The 14,927-nt window shown below is 37.4% G+C and overlaps 1 protein-coding gene across 2 annotated transcripts; it reads right to left on the reverse strand.

Annotated features, from left to right (window-relative positions):
• Positions 1-1,685: 1,685 nt before the first annotated feature.
• On the reverse strand, positions 1,686-13,113 carry anxa6 (annexin A6). 2 transcript variants are annotated; one of them, XM_079479613.1, is made up of 25 exons: positions 12,806-13,031; positions 11,649-11,700; positions 10,041-10,125; positions 9,857-9,951; positions 9,640-9,753; positions 8,897-8,987; positions 8,740-8,819; positions 8,459-8,515; positions 8,251-8,344; positions 7,563-7,658; positions 7,420-7,478; positions 7,208-7,330; positions 7,060-7,118; positions 6,698-6,776; positions 6,070-6,151; positions 5,902-5,996; positions 5,535-5,648; positions 5,092-5,182; positions 4,827-4,906; positions 4,687-4,740; positions 4,486-4,579; positions 4,308-4,403; positions 3,814-3,872; positions 3,304-3,426; positions 1,686-2,075 (listed from the first exon to the last, which is right to left on the reverse strand). In XM_079479613.1, exons 2-25 carry the CDS (start codon positions 11,655-11,657, stop codon positions 2,016-2,018), a joined length of 1,989 nt encoding a protein of 662 aa, XP_079335739.1. In that variant the 5' UTR covers positions 11,658-11,700; positions 12,806-13,031; the 3' UTR covers positions 1,686-2,015. The 2 variants fall into 2 exon arrangements, with proteins under 2 accessions (XP_079335739.1, XP_079335738.1); XM_079479612.1 differs by having other exon boundaries at positions 1,687-2,075; positions 3,289-3,426; positions 12,806-13,113.
• Between the last annotated feature and the right edge of the window lie 1,814 nt (positions 13,114-14,927).

Raw genomic sequence — 14,927 nt, forward strand, 5'->3', positions numbered from 1 at the left:
GGGGAAGCGTTTGCAGTGTTTTTAAACAGAAGGGGGAATTCCCACATAGTGAAAGGCTCTGAAATTTTCAGCTCGAAAAGTGGGACTTGGTATGTGTCCAAAAACTGGAGTCTGTTAAGCCAAGTTTTACCCGCTCCAAATTACATTTGTTGTTTTTGATGGTTCGTAATGCCACATTTTGATGGGGATCTAAAAGGCCTTGTCTTAATCCAAATCAAATGATAGATTTATAAACCAACAGGATATTGAATAAGGTGATTGCATCAGACATGATCAATCTGTGTGTATTTGCATATATAATGCACATGATCGTCTATAGCACCTAAAAAAATGAATAATCCTACTTAACTTAAACACAGAAGTGAAGAGAAAAATTGAACAGTTTTGGTAGGCTTGCAAAATTTTGTAAACACCATCATGGTTTAAAGAACTGGATAGATGTGCATTGAGTGCTAAATGACACCTATTAGATTCAAAGTTTTGAATGCATTTCTGAAATGCAAACCTGCATGCAGTCTTGCAGAAACTGCACTTCAAATTTAACTCTATTAAAGTCTGTCTGTAAAGTAACCTACATAACCCATGACATTAAACCACCTGCAAGTACAGTTTTTCTTTGCTTTTGCATGTGCTACTACTTGCACACATTTGAAAATGTCATCACAATCACTTTAACGTTTTGTTCTGCAGTGAACAATGTTATTGCTATTGCAGACATCATCAATGGTTACTGTGATGTTGGTCTACAGCGGGGGATTTCCTAGCCCCAGAAAGCTTTTTTTCCTTTCCTCTTTTAACTAAAGATGCCCTGACAACAGCTGCGTTCACAAAGACACACACAAACGCACGTACGTTTATACACACATATAGACACGTACACCATGTACCAATCTACAGAACACAGTATAATGAATTTATTGTTTATTGCATTAAAAGTGCATCTATTGACATCCTGAAATCAGCAGAGGACGGCACCATTCCTATCTGCTAAAGGAATAGTTGTTCCAAAAATGACAAATCTTTCATCATTTACTCACCCTCATATCATTTCATTACCTGTATGAATTCTTTCTTTAGCAGAACACAAAAATATGTTGAACGACAAGGTAACTAAACAACACTGACCCCCACTGACTTCAACTGAAACAGTTCTACAAATATCTCATTTTGTGTTGTGGAGAAGAAAGAACCACATCATGTAGTGGATGTCTTGGAGGTGGTGAGAAGCACAAGAGATTATCTCCAAAATAGCACTTGCGTGAAATTTAATGAAGGTTTGGTGTGTATTGACCAAATGAAAAGCAATGAGCTCAAACGATGGGCCGCACAAAGTCGGAGCGTTGTGAGATTCAGTGCTGTTTTATTCCCAACATCCCCATTTTCGTGTGAAGTTGGAGCTTTAAAAATCTGCTTCACACTTCAGTAACGCAGAAAATTAAATATTACATTTGCCATGTGTAATTTATAACTAGACATTTCCTATTTAACATTGATGACAACAGAAGGGAATTTCCTTATCTGTCTGTAATGTTAATATGGTTGATGATTGATCTGAATAAATCGACCCGCCGGACCGGTAATAATATAAAGACGTGAGAAACGTCTCCTATTGAGTTAAACACAGAATGTTTAAGTAATGCAGGACAAGATCATTTTTAATTCTAGATAAAAAAACAACAAGGCTGTACATTTAACAACACGGATGACTTCTTTATTTTCAACTTGAACACAGGACAGTTCGGTTTAATACTGTAAACTAAAACACTTAACACCACAGAAATGCTTTCAAAACTGTAAAAAAAAACATTGCATAACATGTGATTGCAGCACATGGAACATAGCGAAAAGGTGTGGCTTTTGCATAGGTCAAAGGTCACTAGCTTTGGCATAGGCATGGTGGCAGAGGTCACAGGGACAATTTGACTAGCACCTCACAAACAAGGGCTGGAAAACAAAACACTGGTGGCTAGGCATATTTATACCGTCCCGTATCCAGGACGACAGAGGTCGAAGCTTTAGTCTTCCCCTCCACAGAGTATCAGAAGGGTTTTACGATAGTCTCCTGACGTGTCACCCTGAGACAGAGACATGATCGATAATGTTAAATAATGAATTATGTCAGGCCACAAAGTTAAAGGGATAGTTCACCCAAAAAAGAAAATGTTGTCATTATTTTCTCACCCTCTTGTCATTTCATACCTGTATGATTTTCTTCTGAAGAACACAAAAGAAGATATTTTAAAGAACAACGGGGGTACCCATTCACTTCTATATGGTCACAGAACCAATGCAAGTCAATGGGGACCGCCATTGTTCGGTTACCAACATTCTTTAAAATATCTTCTTTTGTGTTCTGCAGAGTAAAGAAAGTCATACAGGTTTGAAATGACAAGAGGGTAAGTGATAACAACATTTTCATTTTTGGGTGAACAATCCCTTTAAAAACTCATCAACTGCAGTCACGATTCACTTTTCTACTATGCAGCCAACAGAAGAAAGTCATACAAGCTTGGATCAAGGGTGTTGCATAACGGTATTAAGTTGTTATGAAATGCATTATGCAATGAGGTTCTTGTAAGCTTTCAAAATAACAGTACGAGCAGTGAAATCAACTGGTTATTTTATTTCTGTTAATGGCTACAGTAATAAAGTGATATGAAACGTGCAATTTTATAAAACAAAAAGCATTACACAGTTTAAAGCATATCTTTAACACCCTTTAAGATGCATATGGACTTAATCTCAGAATGCTTTATATAGCTGAAAATATTGAATGTCTAGGATCAATCAATAAAAATAATGCTTCAATCTTGTTTGATTTCCAATTGCTTCTATTGTTTACCTCATTTGTAAGATAAAAACGTCTGCTAAATGACTACATGTAAATGTATTAAAATCATACCAACCATTTAGTTGGTTCTGTCCCACACGGACACAACATTCATAGCAAAACTATTAATAGAGATATAAAGTTAGCTATTATTGATCTTTGAAGGGAGTTTTGACAACAGGGCCAGTATAGACCTGTCGTTAAACATTTCCTGTCTCCGCTTTTCTCCACCAATCAGATTCAGCATACTGAGAGGAAGTCAAGCATGCGGGGGAAATTCCTAAACAGCTGAGTCGAGCGAGTACACCACAGGAACCTGTCAAACACTCTGTTCCCCTCGACCTAACCAAAAGAGGATGTGCAACGCCTACAGTAAGACGACACACAATATCTACACAACTCGCTTAAAAGAATTCGCATGCAGGAAGCGGTATGTAGACGAGGAGCACACCACTTACAACGAACGCCTCTACCTGGATGAATTCGTGCAAAGTGGTGTCGTGCGTCTCCTTGAACTCTTTGCGGATGTTGAAAAGGTCGATCTCGGAGCGGGACACCATGATACGGATGAGAGCCCTGTCATCTGTCCCCAGGCCCTGCGGGAAAGTCACAGTGCTTAGGAAAGTCTCTGGCCTGACCGCTGAACTGTACCATGCTTACAAAGAAAAACATCAGCAATAGTGCCGATGCCCATCATATAGGGCCTGTGACTCATTAGTACGCCTGAACATCATCGTTCCTGACTCAATGGCAGACACGCCGTCATCAAACGTGTGCTTGGCTTATTAAAACTAAGACCATAAACTAGGTTTCAGGTCACGGTGAGGGCTTACTCACTTCAGCTTGTTCTCAGTCAGTGTCTAATTCATCACTTTTATGAAAGCTGACTGATGTCATTTTGCCTTAAATCGTTTTTTTTCCCTCAGATTCACAGCCACATGTAGATGTGAAGGAATCCATGTCACATAAGCAGGCAGACGTACCTTCATGGCTTTATACAATCGGTCAGAAAAATAAGAAGGCTGATTCTTCACACTCCGCACTGGAAAACAAGAACGTGTTATTGCTGTTTTTGCTAAAAAAGATCACATTTGTGTCATATGTTCATATGTGATCAGAAGTTTGACGTCATCATTGATATTTTCAAACATCACATGCAAAGCGGTTACAGTGAATATAGTGTAGTGGCCCAAAAACTCAAGTCACAATATTATTATAATTTATTATTATAATAATAAACACAATATGATTTTTTAGTGCACTAGATACTCATTTTAGTGAAGGTATATAGTGCACAGTATGTAGAGTATGAATCATATTAAATAGATGTGTTTAACCAGTTTGACAACTAATATTAAAGAGTATACTATTGTTTCGAAATTGAAAAGGTTTGTTTAAAATGATGTTAAATATATGTATGGCCACTATACAGTACTTTTTACAGATGGTAATTTTAACAAAGTACAACCGTGCTTACCGATAGCAAACATGGCATTTTTAAAGTCCCCTGACATCTCCTTCTTTATGATCTGTTCAATGTCTTTGTTGCTGCACCTAACAAATTCCTGAAACACTGTAGAGATACAATGAAAGTTGGCTGGAGAAATGATGACATGCATTAGCATGTGTACAGTAGCCACCTGTATTTGCATTACCTCTCCTCAGGTGAGGAAAGCTCCTCGTGCACAGAATACTCATAAACTTGTCCTCCATCTCATCTGATTCTGCATTGCACGCGTCTCCCAATGCCTAACATGAGAGGAACACATGACATCGGCTTGATCTCAGGATAATAAAGCAATATTAATGTACTTTATAAATACACAACACTAGACACATTACTGTATCACACTTACTTGGGCATCTTCCAGGACCCTGTCCATGTTAGCTGGGTCCTCCTCACGACACCCCTAAATGCACCATCACCAGTAAAAGTTTTAAATGAAAGCCGAAAAAATAAATTGTTAGTCTTGTGATGTAAATGTGTAGATGGTACCTGTGCCAAAGAGATCAGAACACGTTTGAAATGGCCTGACGTTTCTGAAGCGATGGCATCCTCCAAACTTTTTTTAAATGCTGTATATGAAAAAAGAACAAAAGTAAAAAAAAGACACATTAGTAGACATTAGTCTACAACCTGTATGATAGCTGTGAAGTAAATACACCATAGGCCAACAGGGCCCCAAAATATTGTTTGCCTTAACATATGGTGCCACCTGCTGGAGATTCAATTTTTTATGAATATAAACATGTTTATTTACCACTTTGATATGCAGAACACATGTCAATAATCTCCTGGTTGCTCCTAGTGACCAAGATTTCAATCAATGCATGTTCATCCGTGCCTGCACCCTATTGAGAAATAAAAACATTTGTCTAAAATCAACTGCATGTTAGTATCCTGAACAATAATAAAGTTGTACTAAAGTAATGTCCATGAATATTACACATACTGTTTAAATGCCCCTTTAAACCTAATGATAGAAGATTCTCCTGTTGGTTTCTTTAACAGACCAGTGAGCTTATGAAAAACTAACAGTCTATGCCCAGAGAAACCCATCACCTCTGCTCTAGTTCGGACTGACCGTCAGTAAACAAATAAATGCACAGTTTGACAAACAGTAGCAGGTCGAGCCGTTCTTTCAATAATAAAACACGTTCGTAAACAGTTTCCATCAGGACTAAGAGAGATCTGAAAGCACACCTCCATGGCTTTCTTCATCATTTTGGCATCAAACTCTGCTGGGGTCATCATGAGGCCCATGATAAGCCTCTGGAGGTTTTTGGAGAGTTCAGATTTTAGGTCAGCCATGAGATCCTGATTGAAAAAAAATCGCACACGTAAGAAAAATGCTAAAGGGACATTCACATTTATAGTTAATGGGTCAATGGTTGTCATGGATCTATTACGATGTATGATTTACATGTAAATTGCATACAAATTAACTTAAATATACACATCTACTAAGACTTCTTATCTTTTTCATCTTGGACATCCATAATTGACTCAACCAAAGTGGTATATCGCAGATGAAATCATTTAGAGCGGAGTACAAAGAACAGTGTCTTACCCGTCCCAAAAGAGATTTAAAAGCTTGTCTTATTTCCTGCCTTTGTTCGTTGCTTCTTCGTGTCACAATTTCAATTATTGTCTCTTCATCAGTGCCTGAAAATAAAAAAGTCACAGGTTCAATTCAAATCTCAGTAACATTCAATGCGATCAAAGTTAAAATACTCACCGAAACCCTTCATTGCTTTTCTCAGAGCTTGGGCATCACTTGCAGGGTCGAAATTCGAAGACGGTTTAACAGTGCCTCTTAACTGGATTTTTTTTAGAAAACATAAACAATTATCGTTTCAAACAAAAAGTCCAAAACAATTACTTTTGATCATGTTTATATTTAAATTATCTATTGACATCTGTGACATGCTGTCGATTATATCACAAAATCCTCTTTAATATAACTTCATTACATCCCTCAGTTTGTAAAAACATTTGGCATTTACTGTACAAAAAAGCATAAAAAATATATAAAATTCATTAAATTCCTTTTAAAAGAATTATTTCAGATAAAGTGCTTTGAGATATGTGGACAGTGATCTTTCACTGCAGGCATCAAGCACACATACAGACACAAGATGAGATTTCTGTGTTACGCTGAACCGAGTGTCACAGGAACTGGCAGTAAATCAAGACTTAGATTAATGAAATGAACAGCATTGGGATGGTATCTGTGCCTGGACAAAAGCTCTTCTGTCTGCTGAGGGTTCATGACATGATGATTGGCCGGAACAGAGACAGGATCATTAGAGGGTAATATGATGCGTGCCACAGCGTTGTGCTGATGGTGTGTGTTTGACTCCAACCTGGACTTTGGTCATGGCGCTGATCTCCCACATCTTGTAAGCAATCTGTGCAGCCTCAGGGAAGAACTCTCCTGCAATGCTGAGAAACAAAGAGCTCCTTAAACGTCTGTGTTTTGAAAAGTAACCGCTCGATAAACACAAAAGAGTAGGTGAAATCTGAAATTTAACATTAACATCAATGTTTAAATTAAACTAAATCAAATGCACCCATGAGGCTGTTTATATAAAATAATTAACAAGAGGAAAAACTGCAGACCACACACTCTACTGCTCTGCATTTTATAATGGTGCAATGTCTCCCTCTTTTGACCTTTTCAGAGTTACTGCAACGAAAAATTCAGAAGAGTTCAGAAAAAGCTTACTCATCGTCTCCTCCACACAACTTCAGCAGTGTGCGCTTGTATTCCCCAGATGTGTCATCCTGTGGAGTTCACACAAAGGACAGAATGTAATATTAACATTACAAACCGTAAAGAAACCACATTCTTTATGCACAGTATATACACTAACCTGAATCATGTTGTACAGAGATTTTTCATAGCGTAGGCGGAAACATTCTCTGATATCCAGCATGTCGATCTCACAGCGAGATACCATAATGCGAATCAGGGTGTTATCTGCCGTGCCAAGCCCCTGCAGAGAGATGTGAGAATAAAGAAACAGACCTTTGAGACCTTTACCCCATTAGGATTTATTGCGGGGAACATTATAGAAGCATCTACCTTCATTGATTTGTAAAGACGTTGGGCGAAGAACATGGGTTTACTCCTTATACATTGAACTGATGAAAGCAAACAAGGTAGCAGATGTTAGAATTTGAAGATTTTATAGATACTGCATTATGCATTATGAAGCCTATACGTACCGACAGCCAGCATTAGTCTTTCAAAGTCTCCAGACAGCTCGCTTTTAATACTGTCCTCGATGGATTTCTCAGCAATTTTCTGGTATTCATCAAATACTAGATAACACATTAGGAAAATTAAATTGTTATGTCATACAACAATGTAACACATTGAATAACGTTCATATTTCAATACATCTTAAAGGAACAGTTCACACAAAAATATTCTGTCATCCTTTACCCACCCACGAGTTGTTCTAAATCTGTCAAAACGTATTCGTTCTGATTAACACAGAGAACGATATTTGGAAGAATGCTTATAACCAAACAGTTCTTGGTGGTCAAAAGTGTCCTAGAACTGTTTGCTTTCCCACATTCTTCAAATTATCCTCTGTGTTCAACAGAACAAAGAAATGTATAAAAAAAATGTCCTACTATGGTAGTCAATGGTGTCCAAGAACTGTTCGGTTAAAAGCACTCGCTGTTCATCAGAACAAAGAAACTTATTAAATTACATTTTGAGGGTGAGTAAATGAACACAGAATTTTCATTTTTGGGTGAACTTTTAATGACTCTGTTTTTATTTCATTAGAGATTAAAACAATGACATGTTGGTTTTATTTTGAGAAGCACAGGAGTGATTGTTTATTAGGGGAATGTGTAGGAAAATGTACAATATATACAGTATGTGTGACCATGGTTCTCATACCCAACTGCAAATGGGTCACGCTCTGGTTTCCAAGCAACATGATGAATTTTGATTCATCTGTGCCCCACTGTGCCTCCCCTGCATCATACAGGTCCTATAGTGAGAAAGTGCATACAAGTTCAGAACTCAAGGTCGAAAGCACAGTTGTCAAGTTGTATAAAGGCTGTCTGGATATTTAATTTCATTAATTTTTAAATAAACAGGTCACCTGAGCATCCTGCTCCACAAGATCTTCACTCACAACATCATCTTCCTCTCTGGTCCCCTGAAAAGCCCCAGAATCCCCAAGAGTTTCAACAGAGACCAAACCAATTTCTAAATATAGTGTATTGTATACCTTGTATTGTACAACTGGTTTAATATGCATGTGACAATAGCACAACATGAACAATAAACAAATGAACAATATGAAGATCAATATTAAATCTAAGGTTTAAAAATATGAATATATATATATATTTGATGTATAGTCATAAATATTTCCCTGACCTGAAGTAAAACAACCAGCATCTTCTTAAAATGTCCAGATGTGTCCCCTACCACGTCCTCTTCAAGGTCTCTGCCATAGGCTATGAACACATAAAAACATTGTCAGGTGAAATGAGAGCTCAGGAGTATCTTCCTGAAACCAAATCTTGAAACTCACCATCTTTGTATGCTTCCACCAGATTTAGAATCTGCTCATTAGTTCTTGAAGCAAGAATTTCGATTAAACACTTCTCATCTGTTCCTGCTCCCTTTGAAATACAGGGTGAAAGTCAATTGCTTAGGTCAAACCAACCAAATGATGAATTTTGAAGATCTACGCTAAGATTCTATAGTCATCCAGAGAAAAATAAGTTTGGTCATGCTGGTTAACTAAACAACAGTGAACATACAGTATGGGTGATCGACAGAGAGGGGTGTTATTATTTTAACATAAGACAGCAGGTCTAGAGGTAACAAGCAGCTGTTTATAGTAAGATTAAAGAGATTCAGTGTTCTTTCATTTGGAAATGTGTTCTATTATTGAATCTTCAATCGGCTTCACTCTTTAAAATTATTTACAAAAAATGTCAAATAATTTCTTAGATTTTGTGGCCCTATACTTTACTAAGGAAAATCACTTACCGCATCCTAATGATAGCAATGCCAAAACAAATTCGTAGAAAGAAACACGCAGTAAATAAGACAGCTGATGTCATCAACTGATTTATTCTTACACAAATAGCTATTGATATATAAACCATTTCGTTTTTTACGGATATATAAATCTAGCAAACTCAACAAAATTTTATAACATATAGGATACCGAATAAAATGCTACACAAAAACAACACACAGAGCCAACTTGCATCAATCAAACATGAACTGCACACTTTAAATGGACATACAATATCTACTTCTTACCTTAATGGCATCCTTCATCTCTTTGGCATCATGGTAGGCTGAGGGTCTCATCAAACCAATGATCAGACGTTCAAACTTCCCCGTCAGCTCATATTTAAGATCATCAATTAAATCCTGTAGAATTCATAAAGCAAACATAAATTGTGTCAATCTGTCACAATTGCTGTATCCTATGAAATGGCTTAAAAATCTGTTTATCTAGTGAAGATTCCACTACCTTGCCATAGAGTGATTTGTAGGCACTGCAGATCTCCTGCCTCTGAGCATTGCTCCGTGATGTAATGAGGTCTATGATGGCCTCTTTGTCACTTCCTGTGACGCACAGGCCATAATGTAATGAGATCATATGAAGTATCCCACCTGTCAGTGAATATCTCTATACAAGAAGTTCAGACACTCACCGAAGCCTTTCATGGCATTGTAGAGAGCCTCTGCATCGCTGCCTGCATCAAAGTCAGGGTGGTCTGTGATTGTTCCTCTGAATTCCTATAAGAGAGATGCCAACCAACATGGTCTCAAGGCAGTTTGTGGAATTGGCACGGAATTTACAATCTATTGATTCGTGTTCATGGACATATAAAATCACTTTCAATGACCGCATATGTATATTTATATATTTATAACCTGATATCAAAAGAAGTCGTACATATTTTAGGTGGATAAATCTTCATAGTTGCTGTGTTCCTGAAATCTCGATCTCCATATTTCTTGATTAATTTTTTTTCCATAAATGATTATTATTAGACACCCTTTATGTTTGTCACTTGGTTTTTGCAAATATCTAACTAAGTAACCACTTTGACAACACAGTAGTTAATCATTTAAAAAGTCCAGTGTTTTTTCCATTTCCTGGAAAACTGTGAATTTGGACATCGGAGGTTTCAGGAGGACTGCAACGACATGTAATAGCTGGTTCAAACACAGATTCCTTTATGATCTGAGTAACGGGTTGGTGAGATTTGTTTATATATGCTCCCAAAATAAAACATGACACGTACAATCAGACTCTCCCTCATCTAGCCTTTACTCCTGCCTTATATACTCTCTTGTGTGTATGCCGGAGCTTTAGTTTGAATGTAGGCAGGACTTCAGAGTGGACAGCTGACACCTGTCAATGCAGCAGTTGTGTTATGGTCAGCAGCATAGAGCAATGTGTGTGTGCGTGAGAGAAAAAGAGGGGGGGGAGAAAGAAAGGAGAGAGCCAAAGCTTGCATGCAACTCAAAACTAAATGTCTGTAACCTTACACGTTCGATCCTATTAAATCTAGGGGTACATTTTTCGTCCAGGGCGCACCAGACAGTGGATAAATCCTTCATGACTTGCATTTCCAAAGCCCCTCTGCTCAATGTTCTCGGTCTGCCTACTTTCTTTCCCATAATGCTTTCTTTCTGGCACGTCGTCGTATAAGGGCACAAAGCCAGAGTCCACCCCCTGAATGCTTCTCTGCCCATGCTCAAGGCCTGTCCCGGAGCTATCGCTCAGCACAACAGCTGTGGGGATCCACGTCCACAGTAACAGACCCTTAGCAACAGTCATATAGCCAAACACACATCCGGACAGAAGCATCTTTTGCGGTACATTGTCATTGGGAGGCTTCAATAAAAATCCCGAGTATTTTAGCTAGAAAAATATATTGAAATGCAATCGTAAAATGAAATAACTAAACAATGCTTACATTTTTTGTGATGTAATTTTGCTTTAAATTGTTCTTTAAATTATTTTTTGAAATTTGAAAGAAACAATTGTGTATAAAGAGGGCGACAAAGGATCACCTTTGGTGTGCATTGCTGCATTAGTGCCATGAACAGATCTTATTTTTTAATGAGTGATTTCTTGACCTCCTCAATTCCAAACACAGGCAACCCTGAAATCTTACACTACCTGCATTACAATAGATGAAAAACGAGATTGGTCCCATGTCTTAGCAGCCATTCTTTAAACATACAACAAGGTATCTAATCACATCAATATTAAATGTAAAGACATTGAGGTTAAAGTCTCAGTTTACCTTTCCCATGTTTGATTAGTTGCTGGTTGGCAATGGAATGATAGTCTCGAACCTAGAAAGCAATTAAGAAACATCAATGAGACATAGAGTTGTTAACTACTTTCACGTTGCAGTTTTGCATATATAACCAGAAATGAAACGTAATATCGTGTTCTCATTATTAAGATGAGTTTATGAGGAATCTGAATTCAAAACACATTGCAGCTAACATTTTGCAAAGTATTTTCATAAGTTGAACGTGTTAAGTAACCTCCAAACGTGTTTCTTTATATTTGTAAATTAAACTAACACAAGAACATGGTTGTTGCCAGGAAAATCAATTCCTCCTAATTCTAACCATTCCTAAGTACAATAGGCTGATTTTTTGGAGTAGGTTCTTGGCCACGGGTATCATGCAAAGCCACATTTTCCACAGGATACTCTTGAATACACACAGCCACACTATAATACCCTCGTTCTCTACCATATTATGGCAAGAACAGAACAGGGAACTCTCTATGATACAGGGATCTCCAGTAAGGGGTTATTCCCTTTTATAATGGCAAACTGGGGTGCACGCGACTGTCTGAATATGCAGCACAATGACGGTTTACATAGGGCCCTGTTAAATCTCCTGTGTAAGCATAATTGATTTTGCACTCTGCGGGTTCAGCATCTGGGTTTTAGTCAGAAATCTCCGAAAATAAAAGACAAATTACAAACACTTTCAGTGTTAAGATTTTAAAGCGTGTCAGTGGACTCCAAAAATAGCCATCTCTCTCTCTCTCTCTCTCTCTCTCTCAGTCAGGAATACATTCAAGGTCTGAGAAAGACATATAAAACAGCCCCACCCTACCAGCCATACCATTGAAATAAAGTACATGAAAAATTAATTAAAATCTACCTTATAAGATACAGAAAAGTCTCTATTGCAAGCACCTTTGCTTTACAATATACATTTCATATTTTGAGTCCTCAATACGCTTTCTATAGAACTGACTGTGTATAAAAGTTTAGTTTTACTTAAAAATAATATGTTTACGTGCCAATTCGAGTTATTAAAGTGATACATACTGTTACATGTATTGTCGCATTGCTACATCAAACGTCGCATTTCGCCTCAATAACGATTTTTAAAAATAAAAACGATAAGAAAAACATGTAATTCAAACTTTTACCTTTTGAACACGGAGTCGCAAGCTCCAGTTAACAGTGGTCCGCTGTCTGCTCGTCGGTGGTCTTGCTGAGAAACGTCTTCGGGTATCAGCTGTTCCTCTCTGACGCACACGCGGCGCGTTTAAGTGCGCTTATCTCAGCTTTACCAGTTATGACGTAATGCCCACCGTTGACGTATCGTGACACCCTGTTCTCAAATATGACGTGACATGTATGCGGCATGGCAATACTACGACCAAGCGATCACATGGTTTCCAGGAGTCGCTAGTGTTTCTAGACAGCATCAGCTGCAGTGCACCATATGATCTGTAAATGCGGCACGCAAGGGGCTCTGGTTACTGTACGAGCTGAATCAGAATGTTTATTAAGAGCAGGAAACACACACACATCATATGTAGATATTAAAGATATAATATTATTATAATATTTATTTTCAAACTATGTTTAGTTTCTCGACGCAGTACACACATTTTAACAGTGCACCTCATTAATTGCTGTCTAAACTAAATCTGTGATGCACCAGAAAACGAATAACCAAAATAACCTGGAACCAAGATTTCTTTACATTTTACTTTTCATTTAAACATGAACAGGTACGCAGTAAACCGCACTGGATGCATGGTTGGATTATGGCCACCAGGCCTCCTTTGTTGTGACCAAATTATGAGAAATCAAGAGTAGTTATAGAGTCACACATGCATGTTAAAATAAAGTAGAAATTACAAGATAAATGCGCTGTATGACGTAATAAATTGCAAAGCGAAAACCTTAAATGTGCAGCATATAGCTGCACAAAAGCGCACGAAAATTGAAGGCTTAAACAGATAGCATTTCTTGTTTTATTTCACATCGAGCTCTAAACATCATTTTCAAGTCACCTTATTTATCTAGTATTGACCATATAAAATAAGGAAAATGGCTTCTGTGTATAAACATTATCCAAAGTTATGACAACACTGTGTTCTGAAACAAACACATTGTAAGTGCATACTATTATATCATAAGGGACAAAGTCTGGATATTAGTCATAACATAAGTCTGAATATGCAGCCTGAGCCACGTTTAGGCATGTATGTCTTTCTTTTACTGTTTATATGAAGTGAAAATGAAAAACTGCAAGTACAAGGGTGTTATAAACCACCCAAAATTGTGAATATGAAAGTGTGCCCATGTGCTCTTGGTATCCAATGGCTTAGCCTGGGTATAATACTGTGACATTGCTATTTTTGTCCCAGCCTTTGGGTTCATTCCGGTAAGAGGGTGAGGAATTCAAAATTAGAATGGCACAGTGAAGTAGACAGCAAAGAGCTAAAACATACAGTATAGTCACTCTTACAGGTCACTTGCTTATAGACTTTTGACTTTTGAACAACGACCTTGTGTTTCCCAAATAAAGCTGTTTATAATTATATTTATAAACTGTTTTGCTAAACCATTACATGAATTAAATAGAAGATCACCAAAACCATTAACTTTCCAATTCATTGTTTAGAGAAATAAGATCGCACTGTGTTGCCATCTATTGTCCAAAAAGCGCAGTGCAGACCTTCAACATGTTTGGTGACGATTTCAAATTAGATAACTCCATATATAAAAATCATGTTTTGTGCATTACAATTGATATCAATCAAACTGCAGGTAGTTTTTTTTTTTTTAAGTTCACCATGCAATCAAACAGGAAAATGATAAGTGTTTTACAAAATCAATTATTTATCCCTACACACCATTATTTGTTTTCCAATTCATCTTCCTCCTCTCAACAACAACTCTTCACCAAATGACGTCAGCAACAAGAAAGAGGTAGGATTATACTGACTGTCCAATGGCCGGGCATTTTTAGTCCTCCCCTCCAGGTCCAATTTACAACAAACCAATCAAAAAGGGAAGGCCAAAAAAAAGCCCGCCCTTGATTTTTATCTCACTTCAAAAGCCGTTTCACTCGATACGGAAAATAAGTCAATCACAACTTCTGTTTTATGGTGACTTTAAGCCATAACAACTCAAAAAACAGCTAACTTACACAATAAAAACAAGGTAATAAAAAAACACGAGTTCTCATTTTGGATCCAAATTCTTCATATGTAGCCCTTAACGTTCTTACGTGAATAAACGTGCAATAAAAAT

The sequence above is a fragment of the Barbatula barbatula genome, assembly GCF_947034865.1.
Source record: "Barbatula barbatula genome assembly, chromosome: 18".
NCBI lineage: Eukaryota > Metazoa > Chordata > Actinopteri > Cypriniformes > Nemacheilidae > Barbatula > Barbatula barbatula.

Bases quoted from the DNA above. Each gene is read 5' to 3' on its own strand.
- anxa6 (XM_079479612.1), bottom strand. The intron at 6,777-7,059 runs GTAAGCTTTTTC...TTTGTTTCTCAG, and splicing joins TTGTGTGGAGGAGACGATGA to CATTGCAGGAGAGTTCTTCC. The intron at 3,873-4,307 runs GTAAGCACGGTT...CTTGTTTTCCAG, and splicing joins AAATGCCATGTTTGCTATCG to TGCGGAGTGTGAAGAATCAG.